Source organism: Macrobrachium nipponense, chromosome 14 (assembly GCF_015104395.2).
Source record: "Macrobrachium nipponense isolate FS-2020 chromosome 14, ASM1510439v2, whole genome shotgun sequence".
In the NCBI taxonomy this organism is placed as follows: Eukaryota; Metazoa; Arthropoda; class Malacostraca; order Decapoda; family Palaemonidae; genus Macrobrachium; species Macrobrachium nipponense.
In genome coordinates, this window is record NC_087207.1 from 78,657,450 (window position 1) to 78,682,855 (window position 25,406).

Genomic DNA, 25,406 nt, shown 5'->3' on the forward strand with positions numbered 1-25,406 from the left:
AATTCAGAATTGCCATCACGGATCGCATATTGGACTCTTATTTGCTTATCGACCCCAGTATTTAGAGAGTGTCTCCGTTGTTGTTAACCGATATTTGCAAATATACATGTATATGTATATATATAGACACATAGATATACTATATAATATATACACAGTATGAATGTATGTGCACACACACACACACACACACACATATATATATATATAATATATATATATATATATATATATATATATAGATATAGTATATATATCATATATATATATTATATATAGAGAAGAGAGAGAAGCGAGAGAGAGAGAGAGAGAGAGGAGAGACATCTATATGGTAAATAAAAGCACACGGCTACGGTATATCATTTGCATATCTGCCGCTTTACTTATTTATTTCTATTGGTATCTTGCTATTAGATGAATGAGGTCTTGTATATGTATATATATTATGTATATATATATATATATATATATATATATATATATATATATATATATATATATATATATATATATGTTACATAAAAGAGGAATATATCAATATATTTTAAATACCATTGTAATGTGATGTGCTATGAGTTTCTTAGAATGCAGAGAGTCATCATTTAACTTCCCTTGAGGCAGAGTGTTCGAGGTGACGTGCTTGGGAATGCTGATGTGTCTTTTGGGGTGGCGTGTGATATCAAAATTGCTGTCTTAACAAATCAGTGCCTGTTCTGTCGCTATGGGTGATCACAGAGGTGACTTATTAATCTAGTTCTAGGCAGTTCCTGGGTGTGGACAAGTGGACATTGTGTGTGAGTTCGTGCGTACGTGCAAGCCTTTTCCTACATAATGAGATGTAGCATTACCATGATGGATAGATCTGTGCAAGAGAGGCGAGAAGCAAAGATGGCTTCTGCAAAAGTGTTTATAGAGAAGTGTTTGTGCATACTGTGTTGAATGGGTAAGCATATTTACTTATTGGCCAAAGATGTGGCTGGATTGTATTTGAATATTTATTTCAGAGATGTTCTATTTCATATGATCTTTTGATTATAATCTTATCCTTATCAAAGTGTTCTCCTGTCTTCTAACAGGCGATTCTGGGGAAAGGGGAACTGACTTAATAGAATATGGTGACTTAATTGGTGTACTGACTATATTGACTATACTTAATGTTATGGCTAAACTGATGTTAGTTATTTAATTAATTACCGATGGTTATCTGAGTTATTTGGACTTTGAGTTCAACATTTCATTTCATCATTCTGTTAAGAACCTGAGTTAATTTAGCTAATACTTTGCTTTTAAATAAATGCATATCTTTTTAAGTTCCGTGTCTGATTTGATGGCCTGAGATAATGGAGGGGGGGGGGGTTGGGGGGGGGGGGGGGTTTGTCGTGGAGAGAGAGAGCGAGAGAGAGAGAGAGAGAGAGAGAGAGAGAGAATGTGTTACCAGTTGCCTTAGGCACACGATCCATCGTTACCTTTTAAAATAGAAGAACGTGATTTTAGAATCTCGTTATTATATATATATATAATATATATATATATATATATATATATATATATATATATATATATATATATATATATATATATATATATATATATATATATATATCCTGAGTTCTAGCAATATTCCAAAACTCATTGGAGAGACTTCATTGATCTAATGACAAAATACCAATAGAAATAAATAAGTGAAGAGGCGAACATACAAAGAGATTCAATCTGACATCGTGCTTTTATTAACCACGTTAGGAATTCGGGCAAGCCACTACAATTTTCATCAGCGCGATCATTTCCTTCGGCGCCTTTCGACGCAAAATTTATTTAGGAGCGGTCCATTACTGCTTCAGTGTTTCATATAATCCACCAGCACTTTTTCATTTATAATAAAAAAACCACACAGTTTAGTAATTAATTAAAACCTCCCCCCCAAAACTTTATGACGAAGACATTCCACTAGAAATAAAAATCTCAAGATATTACGCAAACTTAGAGCACAATAATAATAATAATCCGATTTTTGTTTGACAAACTTTAGCAATTAAAGGCACCCGACAAACTTGGGTGATGGTAGTATTCTCTGCCACGAGATCAGTTTGTATTTTCTACCAAACTTTGAGATTGGGGTCTTCGGGTTAGACTTAATTAAGAGGTGGAGATTAGAGAGAGAGTAACGATGAATAAATGACTCAAGAAAGGTCTTTACCAATTTGTTGAATGTATATTTCTTTGAGGCCTTATTTTCTTAGTTGCACAGTGCTTGCCAATATTTGTTTATATGGTGCTTTTACGTTGCATGGAACCAGTGGTTATTCAGCAACGGTACCAACGGCTTTACGTGACTTCCGAACCACGTCGAGAGTGAACTTCTATCACCAGAAATACACATCTCTCACTCCTCAGGGAATGGCTGAGAATCGAACCCGCGACCACCGAGGTGGGAAGCAAACACCAAACCAACCACGCCATTGAGGCGCTCCTGTGCTTGTCAATAGCTTGCCGAAGCTCTGCTTAATGCCACGAAGGCATTAAGGTAAAATATACAGATTGGAAGATAGAAAACCTTGTACATTTTTTTGTGATAAATTAAATATTTGAGTAGGAAAAGTGATGGATGATATTCCAACAGATGCAATCAACATAAGACATTAACAAGGAATGAAAGAATGCGTGGGCAAAACACCCCATGGTGTAAGCACGGACTAAAAGGTTTGGATGGGACAAGATCTTTTCAATATAATCTCTTCCTAAGTCCTAGGCAACATCATTCCGAACTGTAGCCGAATACTGGACCTATCCCTGAAAAAAGCGGAACGCCATATCTTAAAAACTAACGATAGAATCTTCTTGAAAATAATCTCATTGTGTTTCCCACACCCAAATTACGTTGTTCATGAATCCTATAACTGACTTAGCCAACACAACCTAGGGGCATGACAAAAAACCGGGGCAGGTGCAATACCAGAGGTGCAATACCAGTTAGTAAACATCTCGGGAATTTATCCCCCGGCAGAATGGTAAACAATCCTTTCCTAAACAGGGGTGTTTGCTCACTTTGGGAAGATCGAATGGCTTTTATCGTCCTTCTTACAAACCAAAGGCCTATGGGTAAAGGTAGTGGCCGTGAGGGCTTCTTAGTCCCCCTTCAAGTGGAACTGTCTAATTCAGTGGCAAGATATACCAGGCCACTTAAAAGAGTAGAAGCTTTCACTGAGGCAGATTTGGGATCCCTGTCTGCCCGTCTAACTAGGCTATAATTGTCTTTCCGTAGGGAAAGTCTCGAACTCTCTGAACTAAAACATCTCTCGCTTAGGCATTGGAGTTGATGCAACCACCATAATCAAAGTATGGATGAAAAAGATGACGGTACAACTCGCGAATATGTAAAAAGTCATAATTTAGCATTGGTCATTAAATATACCAATTATTATTGCGTTTGACCGACAATACAGTGAATGTTGTCGCGTTTTCATTGCAGCTTCTATAGAATACATATACAGCCTTGCCATTTATAAGCATATTGGACGTTAATATATTAAACTAAAAGCCTCGCATGCTCTCGTGGATAAGCGCATCCAACATGCACTGTCCCATATGTAAAATATTCTCCCATGTCCATTGCAAATGCATTAAATTTTGCGACGCCAATTAATGCACTCGCGTTGGTTCCAGCCCGGACAAAACAGGTATTATTAAATATCAAGTATTACTGGAATTTGCAAGACCCTAACAGTATGATACAAGCGGCAATGGATTATAATGAGAGGGATTATGTACGATAACTTAAATGAGGGCCCGCTAGTCCGTGATATTTATAGGTAAACTCGTGGAGAATAGCACTTCGCTATAATTACATTGTGATGAGAGATTAATAACAGTAATTAGGGCATTCAACCCCGCACTGTTGAAACGACGGATGATTTCAGCGGAAGTAACTAATGGGATTTAGGCTCATTACAACTTTCCACAGAGAAAATTTATTGTTCCAGTTTTATATCCATTACCAGGAGGTGTTTTTGTTATTCGTTGGTGCATTGTTATTTCAAATGCACAAACATCCATATGAATCAAGGTAAGCTGAGGGGAGAATGAAATTGAAATACCAAGTTAAAATGAGCATAATAAACATTTATATGGATGAAAAGTAAATTCACAAAGATAAATAGTATTACTGCCTTTCTCAGGCCTATGAGAAATTGCAGCAAAAGAATGACTGAAAGGAAACCAAGGGACTTGTCCTTAGCTCGTCCAAATATTAAAAGCAAATATTAGATAGTTCATTTATATATATATATATATATATATATATACATATATATATAATATATATATATATATATATATATATAGTATATATATATATATATATATATATATATATATATATATATATATATATATATTTACTATATATATGTGTGTGTGTGTGTGATACATATACTCATAGGATTGCCATATCTCACTAAGCTAGGTCATCATTTTACTCATGTAATTGTAATAATAAACTTAATATTAAAAAATACACAATTATATGTTAAAATATATTTCTGTGTAAAAACCAAAGACCCTCGAACGCCTGAAAGGTGTTCCTCATCAGTGTAGACGTTAAAATTTTAACGTCTACATTGATGAGGAACACCGTTCAGCCGTTCGAAAGTCTCTGTTTTTTACATAGAAATATATTTTAACATATAATTGTGGATTTTTTTTAACAATTTGTTCGTCACGAGACTGAATTTCTTAACAATAAACTTAATATACTGTTGTTGTCAAGTTTAGTGTTGCAAGATGAGTAATTTTGCATGCAAGTTAACCATTCAAATCTTATAATACTCTTACTAGACGAACGTTACCGATAAAAAACGAAATCAGTTTTACTTGTTGTTCCTGAAAGTTAGTGTTTTAGGAATGTATCTGATTTGTGACCAGTTATCAATTTTAATTAAACAATCTTTTATAGTTAATCAGTCGTATTCAATATCTAACTCACAATACAGCAAAAATGAAAATGAAAAAAATTCATATTAATTTCATGTAGCCAAAATGCCTTATTGATTTCTCTTTCTCTCTGCAGTTGAAGTAGAGATGACACGTGTCCTCAAATAACTTGAAGGATTAGTGACTGACTGACCCCCTCTTTAAACATAATATATTTCTAGAGGAGACTCTTGGAGGTTTTAATAATCTCCTTGAGAAGAATAGAAACGCGTTGGCAGTGACTTCCAAATCCATGGCTTAGTTTACATAAGATGAAGTTTGGGCATAAGTATACGAGCTCACGCGCACACACGTACATGTATGTGTATACATATATATTCATACGCTCATAGATCTACATGTTTAAAAATAAATCTCTACAGAGAGCCTTCGGGAATCTGTTCGATTTCCCTTTTCAGTCTGACAGAAGGAGATTGAAGAGGGAAACCGAACAGATTCCCGAAAGCTCTCTGTACAGATTTATTTTTAAACAAACTTTGTACCCATACATAACCGCGGCTTTGTTTTCCCATTTCAAGACTCATGCTACTTCGAGTAGTTTTTTAAATGAGTTATATCACAGGACACTTCGACGTGCAGCAGCTATAACTTACGTGCAGTGAGACAAGAATAGTAGCACTCTGCGTTTATCCTTTTGCCCTCAAGGACACCCCAAGCAAATTAGACTTCACTATTTCACACTGTAAAGAAATTACGACGTTCGGAATGCTCCGAATGAATGATGATCGGCCATGAAAACGGATATATATCGCCGCATTTTGCGTTATACAGTAGATGTAACTATGATTGGCTGTACATATGTCATTTGACGAGTTGACAGTTAATGATTAATCGCTCCACGAGTCTGTTCCTTAGTTGGGGAAGCAGCATAATGAACGGTTAAAGAAGGGGTGTCCTTTGAAGGGCTCGATTGAATCGACAATTTCAAGGGAATTTTGTGTCGTCTTCCAAACAATGTAATAATCTATCCATGCAAGCATACCCACCCACACACACACATATATTACACAGACACACATAAACACACATACATATATTCTTTATTAATAAATTCATGGCTAATAATGCATGTGCTCTGAAATACGTATATATTGTATAAGGATAGACTACAGGTGTTACAAACGAAAATATGTAAAATATGAAACTCCCCTAACAGATGAAAGTGAAATGTATTTATTTTGTTTCTTAAACGTTGCAACATGAAAGATGATTTTTAACTGGACTTAAAGGGTAAAGCGAAGGAGAGGAAAATAAAACGAATTGTACCGACTTCAGAAGAAACAGAAAATGAATATACGATGGCGAAATTAAAATGAACAAGGCGTGAAGAGAAAATACAAATCTCTAACGACAGCGAATTAAAACGAATTGAAACAGGAAAGAAAATACCACAAACAATAGTGTAACTAAGAGAAAAATAATAATAGTATATTAAGAAGTAATGAACAATTTAAGATTAAAGTAACTGAACAAATGATAAAGCATCAAGTAATGACAACCTCGAGGAGTAACTAAGCAAGGAGAATGGAACAACACCAGGAATTGTGAAAACATTAGGGGCAAACAAAAAAAAGCTGCGAATCAAGTTTATCCAGAGGAAAGAACGTAAAATGACCCTCTACAGTGGAGTAACAATCACCTTCAGCCTCTGCTTCCTTGCTTGCATCAGTTCAGGTAAGGATATTGAACACTTTTCATTTATGTTCAGGACAGTGTTTTTTTCTTTTATTTAGCGTCTAGCCATGGGCTTTGGGCACTTAATAGTTTCATATGTTTAGGAAAGGAACACAAAGCAATTTCCCTTTAGACTTAAGACACTTTCCTTTTTTAACTCCCAGCCTTGGGGCAAAGTCTTTTATTGTTTCATATTTTTGGACAGGGTTATTGAACAAATACATTACTTTTGCGTCCAGCCGCGAAATTCGGTCTCTTTAGTGTTTTCTTTATTCGGGCGGCGCATATTGAACGAGTTTATTTTGCAGTGAGGCAAGTTTCTAAGTTTTTCCTCCTCCTGCCTAGTCATGGGTCTTTTTACGGATTCATAAACTTTGCGAACACACACACACACACACACACACACACACACATATATATATATATATATATATATATATATATATATATATATATATATATATATATCATTCGAGCTACAAATGTCCTTTAATATCTAAATTCACTCTACCTCGGAATTGATATATTTTCATATATGTACCGAAGGGGAATTTTTTAGTTGATAATAATTTCGTCCCCCATGGGATCGAACCACCGTCCAAGTGGACGGGAACGAAATCAGGACAGACAGTGAACGCTATCGCCAATCAGCCAAACAGATAGTGCGGTCACTGTCTGTCCTGATTTCGTTCCCGTCCACTTGGACGGTGGTTCGATCCCATGGGGGTACGAAATTATTATCAACTAAAAAATTCCCCTTCGGTACATATATGAAAATATATCAATTCCGAGGTAGAGTGAATTTAGATATTAAAGGACATTTGTAGCTCGAATGATATATAAATGAATCACGGTTCGATGTGATAATTATTCATAATATATATATGTATATATATATATGAGGTTTTAGTCTTCCTTATTCACGAAGACGGATATATAAGGTTGTAATCCACAGGGGAAAAGAAAAGCTGAAATTCCTTTTAGCTCAACAGTTTCGGCCTCCACTGGCCCTTATCAGATATATATATATATATATATATATATATATATATATATATATATATATATATATATATATATATATATATATATAGTTTTTTTTTTTTTTTTTTTTTTTTCAGCTCTGGGTTTGGGTCCTTTTTGTTGTAAGATTATGTTTCCAAGAGACTCCAAGAGTATTTTAAGGAACAGATATCATTGTTTCATTTTTGTTCAACTTGCAATACGTTTTGTACAGGTTTATTTGTACTTGTTTGATGATTTCTCCTTATTTCTTTGTTAAACTCTTGTATTGTGTTCTTTTTACCCCTTATGACATAGCTTCTTTTTTCACATGTGGACGTGAATGTTTAAAAATTTTCAGTCTTTGATAATAATAATAATAATAATAATAATAATAATAATAATAATAATAATAATAATAATAATAATAATAATAATAATAATAATAATAATGATATGGCTGCATTATACGAATTGATTTTATACTGGGCTTTCTCAATTTGTCTTATAATTCGCTTCTCTTCTACGTCAACATTGGTCAATAGTTGGCCAATGTTCATTTTTAGAGGTATAGAAAAATTGAGAAAACTCGGTATAAAATCCATTCGCATAATACAGCGATATCATTCAACAAAACTTGCCCCAAGGGGGATCATCTTCCTCCTAATAATGATAATAATAATGATGGTATTGAACGCTAGGCACGATCTTAACGCGAGTAACGTACGTAACATCCCAAAAGGCCAGGCCCTGTAGTATCGACTTTACAGTACGTCACTATCAAACTATTTTATTGCCGTCCTACTTTAAACGTCGTGGGATCCCTGGTACGTGGAAGAGTTATCTCGCCTCTGCATAAGATGCATCAGTCTACCGTCACTCCTCAAGGGACATCTGAGACGACTTTCCAGTTAAATGTCAGCGTTAAAAAATGATGAGAACCTGTTACGGATGGAACATGCCTGCCATAGAAAGCTTTCGTTTCATGGAAGGAACTGCATATTAAACGCACATGAGTCTACAATAAAATAGCGCATCTTCCATATAAAAACATTTCGTTTCATGGTAAATGTTATTAATATTTCACATGGAGTAGTCTATAATAAAAGACAACACTGAAATACAAACGTAGTAGGACTAAAATATGAACCTTAGATCAGACCAGAACGAAAAGACAATCGCTGTAACCTAAACAGCAAACGAATTATTATTATTATTATTATTATTAGTTATTATTATATATTATTGTATACTGGAAGTAAACCCTCTTTTAAACATGTTTTATTAAAAGTGATTGCTGCCTCAGCTGCATTAATTTTATACAGGTTCTTCTCTATTTTTCTAATTATTGCTTTCTCATTGTTGCTTAAACTGGTGAGCAACGCACCGAAGGTTGACATATCTCAATTAGGTCAAACGATTGGATTTTATTGGTAAAAAATTTCAGTGGGGGTAGTCAAATTTTCGGGTATATCCCGTAGAGTTTATTGCAGATAGAATTGATGTTAAATTCTATTTCTTTTCTATTCTTTTCGATTCTTTCCGGACGTTTCGTCTGAATAAACCTCAGTGATTGCTGAGGCAGCAATCACTTTTAATAAAACATATTTATTATTATTATTATTATTATTATTATTATTATTCAGAAAATGAACCCACCAAAGGGGCCAATGACTAGAAATCCAAGAAGCTTCCAAAGAAGATTATGAAGTTCATTCGAAAGAAGTACCAGAAGGGAATTAGAAATACAGAAAGAGGAGATCACTTATTAGAAAAAACAGATAAATTAACAAATATATAAATAAACAAATGAAAACAAGAGTAACATATCAAAATGCAAGTTGAATTGTATTACGGCAGCAATAAATGATACAAAGCCAAAATTGAAATAGATCATAAAACGTACGGACACCAGAGAGAAGAAGTTCAACTCATCCATCCTACAAGCGGTCGGAATTTCCGAGTCTATCTGTCTATCTATCATTCACATTTGATCTTCAACGAAGCCTGCATAATTAAACTCCATACAGCCTTGCCATCTTTACATCGTCGAGGGAACCATTAAAACTTCAAACAGCTCTCATCAACATTTCAGACGATCCGTGTTGAGTGCAATTACGGAACAAATGACATTTCTCTTTTCTAGCAACTCATTCTTCAAAGCTGGAATTCGTAAGCCGTTGATGTAGCTCACATCAAAGTGTTTTATTGTATATATGTGTATGTATGTATATATGTGCGTGTGCGTTTTGATAAGTGTAATACGGTCTTCAAAAGAAAAGATAAAGAAAAACATTTTGAAATTAATGCCAGATATTCTGATAATAGTAAAGTAAATCAACAAAAAACTTCAAGTGACAACAACGTCGACTTAAATATGAGCAAAGAAACGTAATCCTGTGGAAATTCAGATTGTACTGCGATATTGTAATCTGTGCGACCAGACTTGGATGAAAGTAGACGTCTTTTCCTCTAAGTCCCGTTTTTCATTTTCTTTTGATTGTATAATCTCCTGTTCTGCCTTTTCTATCTTATTTTTTTAGTTCCATCACTTTCCATCCATTCTTTTCTTGTGCAAGACCTTTTTTCCACTTTCTGATTTTTGGAACAAGATCCTTCTGTCTCTCGGTATGCATGACTGATGTTTACTTTTCTTCGGTATAAACTTATCCACTATTTTCTCTAATATTTTATATAAATGCATTCCAGAGGAACTGGGTCGCCTGGGGTCTGGAAGAAAAGGTCTGCGTCTGAATAAATGATTCTGAGAGGAAGTCGTGGCATTACCGGGCGGCAAATTCTCGAGATGTATATAATTTTCTCAATCTGTAAATTGGGTGTGGGGAAACAAAAGAAGATCATTTTCAAGAAGATTCTATGGTTAGTTTTGAAGATATGGCGTCCCGCTTTTTTCAGGGAAGGTCTCGGTACTCGGTTACATTTAGGGAATGTGCTACAGGGAGTTCTTTTGAAATGGCTTGTCAATTTTTCTTGTCTTTCTCTTTTTCTGGATCTTATCCTACAAAGTGATGTCCGGCATTATCATATCAATAGTTTCCCCTGAACACCTTTCCTTTCATGGAAAAATAATGAATATTTCTCAGGCTCATTCTTTGGAACCTCTCTTTCGACCCAAGTCTCCATGTTGGCGCCTCCCCGAGGCCGATGTAAAATCACTATCTCTGTATTACGATCAGTTACTGCTGCAGTGTATGGAGGTTTGCGGTGGAAGGTTGAAACCAACATTCCTTGGAACCTTGAATTTCAAGTCAATGGCCCCGTGAACTTGTTCTATGTGAATAAGCTTCATCTAAGGAAATAATAATAATAATTTAGGTTTATATTAATCAACATTAAGTTAGTCTCTTTTTTTTTCTTCTACATTACACAACACAAACCAATGCTCAAATGAAAACAGGACTACATTCTCTTTAAACAGAATGTCTTCATTTGTTCCGCACTAATTTTCCCGTATAACTCCAATTCCCCTAAAGGCTCTTACTTACACTGACTGACTCTCAACTTGAGTTTAAGTTTTCCATCAGCTCGGTGATGTTACAACACATGCCATGGATTAACTTTTCCTTAACAATCTCTTATTTATTCGGGCTTAAGGACATTCCTCTTGTAAAGCCACGTATTTTCAGCAGTCAAGCTTGTATCATTGCACATTTCTGCAAAATTCTCTCCGTTGTCCATTTGCTCCAGGCATTTCAGTCAGACGCAGATTCTAGAAACAGATTCTTGACTTTCTCTGCTTGTTCAGTGGTCCATAATTATACACATGCCAAAATAGGACCTGTCATGCACACACACACACACACACACACACACACACGCAAGGGCTGAAACGTAGAGTACCACAAGGAAGAAATAATCAGATGATGCATTAGAAGGATTTAATGCGATGTTTTCCAAGGAAAATACCAAACAGACGGGGACAATTATGTTGTTGCTTATTATAAAAATAACAGTTTTCACATTTATTTATTTATTTTTGTTCAATTGCTGCTGCCTGTGAACTTCATTAATGTTAACATATCTGGCAGGGAAAACAATTATTGTCTGTTCTTTGTCTCGTGTTTTTTAGAGGTCGATCTCTACCTAACCCCTGTTTCTTTAGAATAATCGGGTATCCTGTTGCTACTAATGCCAGGTTTTCCTCCAAAATTATTACGAGTACTAAAAAAAATATGCGAGAGAAAACCAAGAAGAAAGTAACAAATGAAGAGTTAAAATATAAAGATAAATGAACAAACATCCTTCAGATTCTATTTACTTCAGCATCGAGAACACGCCAGGGAAGATTTCCCCTTACATTTAATGTTTAGCTTTCCGGCCTGAAGGCATCTTTCATCCCTCGCCTGCTATCAGGTATTTCCTTATTAATTTCCCTCACACCCCATAATAAGCTTTCAGACCCTCTCCTCATAAGCTGCTCTCTCAGCCTTCCCCTCGCCAGTTTCGTCTTTCGCCGATAACTTTGTCATCCGACAATAACGTTTGGTCTTATTTTGGAAGCTCTCTGTTCTATCCCTGCTTTATGAAATTCCCTTACTACCCTCTCCTCTCGGGTTCCTTCTCCAATAACCCCATTATATAGGTTAACTTTATCTTGCGTCTTGCATGCATATTTATCTCAGTATCTCTAGCGCTCGATCACTCAAGCTTCGTTCGCTTTCTCTTAACTTTCTTTCATCTTTTCGTAACTTTTCACCATCACACAACCTTCCCTCGTCATATGATAACCTTGCTTCCACAACAACCTATAACACTTTTCTCGCTATCACATAACCTGATTTCACCATAACATACGTATTGTGATTTTCACTGCACATAACTTGTCCACGTCACGTGATAATCTTTCTTCCTAACCACATAACATTTCCTTACCATCACGCAGCCAAGTCTTTCACCACCACATAACACTATTTTCACAGCACATAACCTTTCATCGCCATCACATAAGCTTTTTACACCATCACATAACCTTTCCTCACCATCACTATCAGCTTTTTTCACCACTACATAACATTATTTTTGCTGCATATAACCTTCCTTCGCCATCACATACCCCTTTTTCACCACCACATATTATTTTCGCTGCACATAACCTTTCCTGGCTAACACATACCCTCCTCTCCCCACCACATAACCTTTTCTCTCCACCGCATTTTTTTTTTTGCCACATAAATTCCCTTCTCCTCGGGATAAACATTTCTCACTTTTTCGTGGCTTCAGAAGTTCTGCTGATAATTTCCACCCGTCGTTAAAATCACCAGTTTCACCCTTTGGAAATATCCACAGGATATGAAATCCATTTTGGTGATACGCTCTTTTCTCATTATCTAATGGAATGAAGAGATTGAGTTTTGATATCGGATTGACTGCTTAGATTAAAATGGCAATTATAATAATATATATATATATACATATATATATATATATATGTGTGTGTGTGTGTGTGTGTGTGTGTGTGTGTATATATATGTATTTCTTCGTTAATCATAAATCAGAGTGATTTGATTTATGAAAATGAAGAGATTTCGAGTGATTGAAAAATGATCCGGGTAAGTTTACAACCATATATATAAATATATATATATATATATATATATATATATATATATATATATATATATATATATATATACATATGATATATAGATAGATAGATATATAGATAGATATATGTGTGTGAGTGCATAAACAAACCTAATCCACTGTACTCTTATTGAATTTTATTGTTAAAGAAGTATACTGACCCTATTATTCCGAAGTCATTTTACATTCGTATGACCTTACGATCGGTTTCATACTTCAAAACAGAATGGCCAAAATAACACAAATAATTCCTCATTTAGTCATATAACCCAAGACAAAATCTTAAGACTCGGTGTTATTACAAACATGTGTTCATTGGCGTTTCTCACGGAGCATAAAATAACATAACACGTTTATCATAAGACCCAACAAACACTAAACGTTTTACACTGGAAATAAAGCAACATCAAACGTTTTTCATGCGACTCAACAAACACCAAAACGTTTCTCACGGAAAATAAGACAACATCAAACGCTTATCATGAGACCCAACAAACACTAATCGTTTCTCACGGAAAATAAAACAACGTTTATCATGAGACCCAACAAACACTAAACGTTTTACACTGAAAATAAAGCAACATCAAACGTTTATCATGCGACTAAACAAACACCAAAACGTTTAAAAAAATAAAATAAAAACGTTTTTCTCCGGCCGCCACATAACCCAAACCACATGCCAAGGAGAATTTTAGCTACTGGTCCTTGACTATACCCTCTATCCTTCTCTTCGCAGGGTACTGCTTGCATCAGGGGATAAACCAGAGATGGTGGAACGAGAGGCCGAGGCCATACTTCACCTCGACCTCACCCTCGAACCTGACAGTGCTCTCGGGGCAAACGGCCTACCTCCCTTGCAGGGTCCACATGCTTGGGGAGAGATCGGTAAGCATGGACGTTCAGTCTCTCTCTCTCTCTCTCTGTCAGTGTCTGTTTGTCTGTCTTACAGTGCGGGGAACAGAGGTATATTTATTCTACAATGTAACTGATTATAATTTGACGTCTGCTCTATCTCTTTTTTGCAGTGTAGGAAACCAGAGGATATTTATTATTTATTCTATTGTGAAGACTGGATTCAATTTGAAGTCTCTGACCAGAGACTATTCACACTACTACTATAACACTGATTACAATTTGACTTTTCTCTCTCTCTCTCTCTCTCTCTCTCTCTTTTAATACCAGTGTACAATGGCAACCCACAATACTTTTGTAATTCGAGAATAATGCTTTTCTTGAATGACACATGATTAAAAAAATTTTGCCATTCAAAGCATCAATTATAAGCTCTAATGCACTACAGCAGACAAAAGTAGAGTACACAAAAAAATAATAAGAAAAGAATACTACCCAACGACTGATGAATTTGTTCGTTATATATTCAATGAACTCCTCTATCTAGCCCAGATGCAAAGAAGACAATGAAAAAAAGGAAGGGAAAAGTGGAGGTAACAGTAATAAAACGATAGACCTGTCCTACATATTGAAGAATGGAAGGTTATAATAGACAGAACACGGAAGAGGGGAGAGTTCCAAAGCTCTCCACAGAGTCAGTGAGTGAGAGGCTAGACCGACGGGTTAAACTGGGTCACTATTACAGCAAACGTAAGTGAAATTTACTGGACACAATGACAGGTCATATTGTTCTTCCTGTAGTCATCAGATAACAAAGGAGTAAGCAATTCTTTTTTTTGCCTAAATGAAACGGGAAATTGAGCAGCTTGATTGTCCCCTAGCGTCATCAGCCGCAATTATTTAACCTTCCTGGACACCTGATACTTTCTCCCTGCTTCTGTGCTTCTGATTAACGCTCAGGCAATTTCCCCATCTCTGTTTCTTTCTCTCCCTTCTTAGCTAACGAATGGCAGATCCAGGACAGAAGAAATATCCGAAACAATTATATATATAATTTATACACGTATATATATATATATATATGATATATATATATATATATATATATACATATATACACACTATATATATATATATATATATATATATGCACATATAAAATATATATATATATATATATATATATATATATATATATATATATATACATACATATATAAATAAATAAATATATATATATATATATATATAGATATATATATACATATATATATATATATATATATATATATTATATATATATATATATATATATATATATATATATATATATATATATATATATATGTGTGTGTGTGTGTGTGTGTGTTTATAAAACTAGGGAAAAATTTTGGCCGTCGCTTCGACCCAGAATACTAATAAATGTGTAAAAGTCCTGAACGATACACACACACACACACACACACACACACACACACACACACACACATATATATATATATATATATATATATATATATATACATATATATATACTTTTTCTATTTTGAAGGCCGTAGCAACGTCAAAAATATGTAGTTTTCCCAAACTTAAAACCCAAAGAGTGGCAGATATATTTAGATTTTTTACTTGCTAATACTGCTTCAATCATTAAGAGATCCTCGCCTTGCAGGTCACCTGGATGCGTGGGAGAGATCTCCACATCTTGACGGTGGGTGTCCTCACCTACTCGGCCGACGAAAGGTTTCAGGTAAGATGGTCAACATTGGAAATGATGAACCCAGAATCATGCGTGTAGTGCGTAGTAGAAATAGATTTCTAACATACATTGGGACACAGACCACAGTTCCTCGTTGGACGAGTGGTTTTCGCGCTCGGCTACCAATCCGGTGGTCGGAAGTTCGATTCTCGACTCTGCCAACGCGGAATCTGAGGAATTCATTTCTGGTGATAGAAATTCATTTCTCGATATAATGTGGTTCGGATCCCACAATAAGCTGTATGCCCCGTTGCTAGGTGACCAATTGGTTCCTAGTTACGTAAAAATATCTAATCCTTCGGGTCAGCCCTAGGAGAGCTGTTAATCAGCTCAGTGATCTGGTAAAACTAAGATATACTTACCTTTTTTTTATTTTTGCAGGTCATACATAAAACTGGAACCAAAGTACTTCTGTACCTGGGTTCGGTCAAGATGTAAGTTAGATGAAAAGTTAAAGGCAGTGTAAATGGGGAAGGATGATGCCGTTAGAAATAGATGCTTTTCTCGAACAATTTTCTGGAAGATATAGTGGAAAGAGAGGCGTCTGGAAAAAGCGAAAATGGAGAGCTTTCAGAAGGAGAGGGAAAGGTGAACATGATGCTATAAATGTAATTGAGATAAGTGCGGAAGTTAAGAAGACAGTGAGAATAGCCAGGGCTAAAATGAGGTGGAAGAAGACTGCGAGGAGTTTGCACAATCCAAGGATGCATTTGTGGGTACAGGAGGGTAGTAAGAGAAAAATGAGATGTTTATAGAGAAAAAAATACGAGATTATCTGCTCCAAGTGAGGGAAAGTAAGAGGGAAGATAAAAGTATAAGGGTGAATCTAATCGAGTACCTAAGGAGAAATATTAACGAAAATTGGTTTATAGAGTAAAATGTGTGAAATGAACGTAGCACCAAGGTAAAGGAATGACTGTTTTGAAAAGTTGCTGAAGAGAAGTAGAATGGAATGAAACACCATTGGATTGTGTGAACAGTCTCCCTAAGGAAGTCGTGCAATTGAAACTCCAAAAGTTCAAGCGAAATATACTATTTGCCTTCCATTTTAACACATTTTGTATCTATCTATTAATGTACCTTTTCTATTTTAATAAGTGAGATCTCTTCTTTCTGAATTTCCCTTTACCTCCTCTTCTTCTTCCTAATGAACACCTTATGTTTTGAAGCTTAAATTGCTAGTCAATGGCCACTGTAGGCTTGTTCCATATGCATAGGCTTCGTCTTCTGAATAATAATGATAATAATAATGGATGCTGTGGGTGAATATGTTTAAGAAGAAAACACGAGGAATTAATATGATTAGGCTACAAGTAAGATGCTAGTTAAATTGAACCTTTATATGCGGGAATGTTTACATTGGTCACTGTGAGAATTATAAGGTTATAACATTTCTTACTATCCGAGGAAAGATGTATGATAATACTGAAAGTGGAACACAAATGGCAGATTGGTTATTAAGGGACAGTGTGGGTTTACGCAAGGAAAAAGGTTTGTAGATCAGGTGTTTTATTATGAAACAGCCATACAAAAAGTTTGAAAGTAATGGGAAAGGATGTATGTGGTCTAAATGGTCTTAGAAAATACTTTTGAAAGAACTGGTAATGATGGAGCATGACGGCTGTTGTCGAGAACAAATAGAGGATTATGAACAACGGCTTGGAGCGAAAGTGGGTCTGAGGCAAAGGCTGTATTACCTCCGTGGTTATATAATATCATAATGGATGGGCTGGAGTACGTCAGAAAATGGGCATCAAAATATGTAGATGCAAAGTTGTGGAATAATGAATTTCATCGCCAAGTAGTTGATTAGAGATAGTGAAGACATAATGCAGGAAATAGTGAAAATATGAATGAACAGGAGTCAGTTTATGAGGGTAAACAAAATCAGGTAGTTGGTGAAAACAGAGAATAAAGAAATTAAGAATGTTAAGAAGGGCAATAGAAGTTTCTAGGAATAAAGGTAATGAATAGATGTGTCACAAAGAAATGTATGAAGTGACTGTTGTGCCAATTCGCCATTATGGTAGCGAAGCTTGGATACTGAAGGTGAAAGAGACAAAAAAAAAAAAGGTTGAAACTGTTGAAATAATAAATTAATTGCATAGCTTGCAACCGAGGAAGGGTTGAAATAGTATAAAATGTGGAGATATATAGATAAATGGGTAAAAAGGTGTGCATAGGTGGAAAGATGGAGGAAAATAGATTAGTAAATAGTGTTACTAGATAGTTTAATGATGCAATGGGTGCAAAGGCGACTTGACGAGATGCTTGTGAATTTATATGTAAGCTAATAAGAAACTAATATGATGTAGGTTTTTTTCATAGGGCGTTCATCCCGGATTCATCAGTTAATATATGAAGGTGGCAGTTACCAATGTATAAAGATTTATGGAACCAACCGTGGGTATGGGAAACGCTCATATATATATATATATATATATATATATATATATATATATATATATATATATATATATAGATATATTATATACATACATATATACTGTGTATATATACCATACTCTACTGACACCCATGACGAAGAAGTTCAACTGCCCATGAGTTACACAATTACTACTTGCAGACCAAAGGGAGCGTGTCCAGATCGTTTCTTATGAGAGAGAGAGAGAGAGAGAGAGAGAGAGAGAGAGAGAGAGAGAGAGAGAGAGAGAGAGAGAGAATTAAAGTGGTTTATGTCAAATACGTGGGCTCACTCACTCACTCACGTGCCATCTACATAAAGTCAATATTTCCTTGGGAACTTGAATCGAGTAAACATGAGCAAAAACCTAACGCAGGTTCTTCAGAAGCAGAGAACAGATACACAAAGCGCTGCAGATTCTTATTTGATATCACATCACGTTCCAACATTTTCTCTCTCGACGAAATGCGGAGGAGGGAGATGGTCTGTATAATGGAGCATTCGTTCGGCTGAATAAATTATGAGGCTTGTGTGCGAGGAGGATATTTCTTAATTGGAAGTATTAAAATTGACGCCGCTGCGTTAGTGTGGAAAATATTGTGATCATGTACAAGCAAACATACTCATTTATATATTTATTATGCTGTTCGGTCGATATATCACCGTATATATATGTGCTTGTATACACACACACACACACACACACACACAAACACACACACACACATATATATATATATATATATATATATATATTATATATATGTGTGTGTGTGTGTGTGTGTGTGTGTGCAAATATTTTCACACACACACATATTTACATATATATATATATATATATATATATATATATATATATATATATATATATATATATATATATAAGTCATATCACATTACCGTGATTCATATATATATATCGAGCTACAAATGTCCTTTCATAACTAATTCGTTCTACCTCGGAATTAATATATTTTCATACAAGTTTAACCGAAGGGGAATTTTTTAGGCGATAATAGATTTGCCGGCTGACGGGCACGAACCATCGACACCTTCAAATCCAGGACGACAGTTCGGTGGCGGGGTGGGCTAAGGCTTCACTGTCGTCCTGGATTTGAAGGTGTCGATGGTTCGTGCCTGTCAGCCGGCAAATCTATTATCGCCTAAAAAATCCCCCTTCGGTTAAACATATATGAAAATATTAATTCCTAGGTAGAGCGAATTAGATATTAAAGTACATGTTTACCGAGTAAAGGTATTAATGCTGATGTATATTATTCAAAGAGAGGCTTCAATTTTACAGTATGAAATTATATACATACATATATATGTGTATTTGTGTATGTGTGTGTGTAGTATATCGTTTCTTAAGGTGATATCAGTCTCCGTAGGAATTATAAGCGTCAGAATCAACGTCTTTCCTCAATAGAATTATTCCCATCCATAATGTTCACCATCATCTCCTTTTCCTCCAGGTAATACACAGTCCAGAGACGGACGACTGGACACTGCAGGTCCGGGAGACAAAGCCCTGGGACACGGGAACATACAAGTGCCAGGTGAATTCCCACCCGAAGATCTTCCGTGATGTCCATCTCAATGTTATGGGTAAGCTGTTCTTGGTGCAGCGCACAACAAGGTGTTTCAGGTTTAGCATATACCATCGCTAAGTTATCAGCAAGCACCCAGGTTCACTAAAGCTTAGTTCCTCATTGGACGAGTGGGTTGCATTCCCACCTATCAGTTTGGTAGCCCGAGTTCGCTCCACGCTGCTGCTAATGCGGATCCCAGAGGAATTTATTTCTGGTGATTAGCAATTTATTTCTCGATGTAATGTGGTTCGGATCATACAATAAGCTGTAGGTCCTGTTACTGAGTAGCCATTTGGTTCCTAGCCACATCAAAACTCAGTGGTCTAGTTAAAGTGAGGTATACTTAACTTTTCACGAAGTCATTCCTTTTGTGGTCATGATTTTCGAGTTTAAGTGAGTCTTGTGAATTTAGTAAGACAATAGAATATTGAATTGAAATCAGAATTCAGGTCAAAGGCCAAGCGCTGGGACCTATGAGGTCAGTCAGCGCTGAAAGGGAAATTGCCAATATGTAGGTTTGGAAGGTGTAACAGGATGAAAACCTCGCGGTTGCACCAGGAAACAATTTTTAAAGAGAGTGAAAAATGTCAGATGGAAGAAAGTGTTTTGTTTTGTTTGTTTGTATGGTGTTTTTACGTTGCATGGAACCAGTGGTTATTCAGCAACGGGACCAACGGCTTTACGTGACTTCCGAACCACGTCGAGAGTGAACTTCTATCACCAGAAATACACATCTTTCACTCCTCAATGGAATGGCCGAGAATTGAACCTGCGACCATCGAGGTGGGAAGCAAACACCATACCAACCACGCCACTGAACGAGTAACTACAGACTCATAAAATGAAAACTGAAATTGCGGGTTGAAAGCACCTGCACAGTAAAATATGTTCATCTGGTCTATATTATTTTAGTTACTGATCAATCACAAAGTTATAAGGTTCTGTACCACAGCATCTCACTTCGTAATCCCACCAACTCCTAGAAAAAAGTCGTTCACGAGTAAAATATCCAACAATCCCACTTTCTTTTACAATGGTCAAATGAACTTCCCTTCTATCCTCCACATTCAGCAACTCTTTTAAGTACTCAATCCAACTTCCATCCTCCTCAGATAGTATCTCCATCTGCGTCTCTACTTTCTAAGATCCATTTGCTCACTAACTTTCCTCTCTGCTTTAACTTCCACACAAAACTACTTCCTATAGTACTTCTGAAGCACCTGGTCAAATATACCATACACTTTATCAACTCCAAACTCTTTTCTTTCTACTTTTACTTTCTTTTGCCTCGATTTCTTTTTCCAACTTTCTGTAACAAAACTTCTATTTTCCACAGACAAAGGGCAATTGGACCATCGACTCTACAAGATGCCAACAGCAGACTCGGATCAAGGTAAGCGTGTGTGTGAACTTACTATCAAAATTTTGAAAGGTTTAGAAGATTTGGAAGTTGTTATTTTCACTGCCAAATGATTCTGTGTTACAGTAGTGAAATTTTGTTATAAGTTACTAAAAAAAAAAAAAAAAAACAAGATATTATACCCCCCCCCCCCGCTATTCCCAATTATATATAATACTATGATATATATAATATATATATATATATATATAATATATATATGTATATATATATATATATATTATATATATATATATATATATATATATATATATATATATATATATATATATATATAATAGCTTCGTAGTCAGCGAATATTTGGGCATAAATTCAAAAAGTGTTTGGCCTTGATGGTAACTATAGCATTTATCTAACTTCAAGTGCATCAGTAACTTATTTTTTTCCATAATGAAAATACGCCTCTTAAACCTCCTAAGACAGTAGAAAACAGAATCTCTAGAACAACGCCCTTCAAAACAAACTCTCCGGATATTTGTCCAGTATATCCGAATTCCTCCACGGAGAGGCAAAACGATTTTCACAACAAAACAATTCAATTACAAAAAGACAATGGAGCAATAGAGAGGAACTTCTAGGTACTCCGTCATCTGCAAGACTTCAGTGCTGCAAGACTGCGGAAATGCTGCATATCCCTCTCCCTCTCTGTCGCTTTTTGCTTTTCCTCATATGTTAGGTTCTAAACTTGAAAAAAATGACTTTCTAATCTGTCTGGATACGAGTATCCAGACTGATAGCAATGTACATTTTCTGTTCGTTTATACGACTTAGAGAATAGATGGAGGTCATGCTTTAGACAAGAGTAACATACAAGCAGAAAATTAATCAGGGAATTAAGATACTGAACTTAGAGGAGTAAATGAAGATTAAACAAAAAAAACAATTCAAGGACGGTGTGATAGGAACAGCAGGGAGAGTTTGTGAGTAAAAGAGGGTGATAAGAGGAAACGCAAGAAGCAACTGGTGGTTGAATGGTGCAATTAGAAGGTTATTGCACTACAGAGGAAATCGTTTGAAGTGGAGCAGCGAGGTAAGAGATGATCATGTAACTGCATATACAAAAGGAAGAATAAAGTAAACAAGCGCGAAGGGAGTAAAATAATAGTTAAGGTACGTTGGAAATTCAGAGATATCTGATCAAATACTTTGGGAGATAAACGAGCTCACTGATTTGAGAGAAAATATGCAAATAGAATGACGTTATCGGAAGAAGGGGAACACCTGTGTCTAAAGAGCGGGTTTTCTGAAGAGCCGTTGAATGCTGACAGAGAAGAGAAGATCTGAATGATGAAAAGCGGAAGGAATTAGAACAGATTTGAGAAATTGAATGCCGATAGAAGTCAGTGTCAAGGAAGGAGGGCATTGTAAAGGTGTGATTGAATGGCTGACCTGTTTGTATGGTATGATCGGGGAAAAATAGAAATCTCGTTACTGAAAATAAAAAATAAAATCAAGGCAAAGGAAGGAAAAGTCGAAAGGAAAAAGGCTGAGCTGATAAAAAGTCCAAAGTGAATGGGTGAGAACGAAAAGCAACGAAAGCAACGCTGCTGGGCCATGAAGGGAAATGTTGACATCTTTATTGCAATTAAATAATTAATCATCATCGTTGGGGATCTTTTTGGGGGATCGCTCTTTGTTGCAAACTTACACTGTAGTAGTGCAATGTGACTGAAACAAGCAAGCAAAGATAGACTTGCACTTGGACCTATGAGGTCATTCAGAGCTGAAAGGGATATTGACAATAGAAAGGTTTGAAAGGTGTAACAGGAGGAAAACCTCGATTTGCGCTATGGATCAACTGTTAGAAGAGGGTGAAAAGTAAGTTGGAAGAAAGAAAATATGAACAGAGGTACAGTGAAAGGGATGAAAGGGGTTGCAGCTAAGGGCCCAAGGGACGCTGAAAAGAACCATAAGTAATGCCCACAGTGTACCAAGTGAGGTGCACTGACCCCCTACGGAAGACAAGTGCTAAAAATGAAAATAAAAAAGGCAGTGATAAGTTTTCAAAAAAGAAGTATAGGGTGTCCATAAAGTCCCAGTACCATTACAAGTATTTATTGCTTTTAACGGTACTTGGACTTTATGGACACCTTGTATAATGACTGATATCCTTCCTTACCTGGATTTCAGGAGAGTATGGGACGGTGCTTGTAGGAGGCAGTGAGAGGTACATTCAAGCAGGGTCCTCGTTGGTTGTGGAATGCGTCGTCACACACACTTCAGACCCTCCGCCGGCTCTCTTCTGGTATTACCAACAGCGCCTTCTCGATTATGATCACCCTAGGGGAGGCATCGCCATTATGGTAAACCAATAAATCAATGTTCTAACCTAATGCTTTTTTTAGGAATGATGAGTTAACCTGAAATTTATCAATTTGTTAATTTCAGATTTGTAGTAATTGAATTGAGAATGGACAGATTTCACATTTTCAATTAACAGGAAATGAATTAAAGAATAAATTTAGAACTTTAAATTCATTTTTCTTAATTTTTACTGCAATTTAGTGCTTGAGATATTAACCATTATTATAGTTATTCAAAAATGCAGAAAACACACATTGTCATGAAAACCTTGAAATGACATATAGAGGAAAACCATTCTTAAGCAGAAAAAAAAACGAAAACAGAATCACAAACAGATAACGATAAAGATGAATCAACAAACAAATGACTTTAGATATGCATAGCGGGGCAAAAGGCTGTTGTAGTTTTATTATAAGAAACAGTGTTGCTTGAGAGGTTATTTTTCATCACGACATCAATAAGTAACAACTTTTTTTCTTTCAACATCAACAAGATGCTGTCGCCTCAGGCAACGCCAAACCTCTCGCACACACATCGTGCTATTCGCCTCTATCTTGCACGCGTCTTGCATAATAATGCCGTTCCTATTCAATAGCCCTTCCGTTTATTCTGTCCAGGACTTTCCCCTGTCAATACCTGGTTATACACTCTTTTAACCAAATTAATGTCCTCTCAAAACACGCTGTCCCTCCTGTCAACTACGTACTAAGACTTTATGCTACTTACATGCATATCCACAACTCTTGCCCTCTCAATTAACACTTCAGTTCAATAGAGGAGAATTGGTTTGCCAGCTGCGGGTTACAGCCTCACCTTAACATCCCTAGAAAACTCCAAAGCCTTTCTCCTGCTGATATATATATATATATATATATATATATATATATATATATATATATATATATATATATATATATATATATATATATCTTTAATTCTCTTCTCTTACAAACACTGTTAAGCTTTCACTAGTTTCCACATTCAACAACTGTGCAAAATAAACACTTGGTCCTCCCAGGTTTGAATACACTCTGTCCAGATGAACGCCTACCAAAATACACCACCTCTTTATCTAACAATTCCTTTGAATTCAAATCACCTAGCACAGCCACTCTTTCATAATCCCCAAGCCTAGCTAGGCAAGGATGCCTTCCCTCCCAAGAAAACTCATTGATGCTCATTCTTAGTCTTTATTTACAAAACACTCCTTTTTTCTAGGTGGAGAAAACTAACGAACAGACAACATCTCGCTTGTTATTGTCGACAGTGAAGGTGTCCGATTCGGGCAATTATACCTGTGTGCCCGTTAACGCCCCAACCGCTTCTGTGTCCGTCCACGTTACGACAGGTAATGCAGGGTACGAGAGAGAGAGAGAGAGAGAGAGATAATACATGCACTTGTGCGCCTATACACAAATAATAGTCCGCATCCGTGTTATGATCAAACTTGTGTAAGACTATAGTAGATTCACGTCACCTTTGCATTTGACGTCTAGGCCAGTCCCTTACAACGTTCCCGATTGGCTGTTGATAAGCCAATCACAAGGCTGGATACTCTCAGTCTCTCTCGAGAGAGTTCACAAGGGCAGGATGTATGTTCCACCTCTCCTGAGGGATACGTCTTTCAGGAGAGGCAGAACATACATCCTGCCTATGTGAACTCACGAGAGAGACTGAGAGTTTCCAGCCCTGTGATTGGCTTATCAACAGCCAATCAGGAGCCTCGTAAGGGACTGGCCTAGGCGTCACATGCACGGTTGATGTGAATTTACTATAGTATTCCTA

At 36.1% G+C, this 25,406-nt stretch overlaps 1 protein-coding gene across 5 annotated transcripts in view; it reads left to right on the forward strand.

The window, feature by feature from the left end:
- The window catches only part of LOC135226612 (immunoglobulin superfamily DCC subclass member 3-like), a 35,568-nt gene that overhangs the window by 8,919 nt on the left and 1,243 nt on the right, over positions 1-25,406 (forward strand). For 3 of the 5 annotated variants that reach the window (XM_064266323.1, XM_064266320.1, XM_064266324.1), the window contains exons 2-8: positions 6,146-6,663; positions 14,006-14,154; positions 15,794-15,871; positions 19,781-19,913; positions 21,234-21,290; positions 23,448-23,620; positions 24,840-24,969. In XM_064266323.1, the coding sequence (XP_064122393.1) occupies positions 6,600-6,663; positions 14,006-14,154; positions 15,794-15,871; positions 19,781-19,913; positions 21,234-21,290; positions 23,448-23,620; positions 24,840-24,969 (784 nt within the window). In that variant the 5' untranslated portion in view covers positions 6,146-6,599. The remainder of the gene's footprint in view (positions 1-6,145; positions 6,664-14,005; positions 14,155-15,793; positions 15,872-19,780; positions 19,914-21,233; positions 21,291-23,447; positions 23,621-24,839; positions 24,970-25,406) is intronic. The other 2 variants (XM_064266321.1, XM_064266325.1) reach the window with 2 other exon arrangements.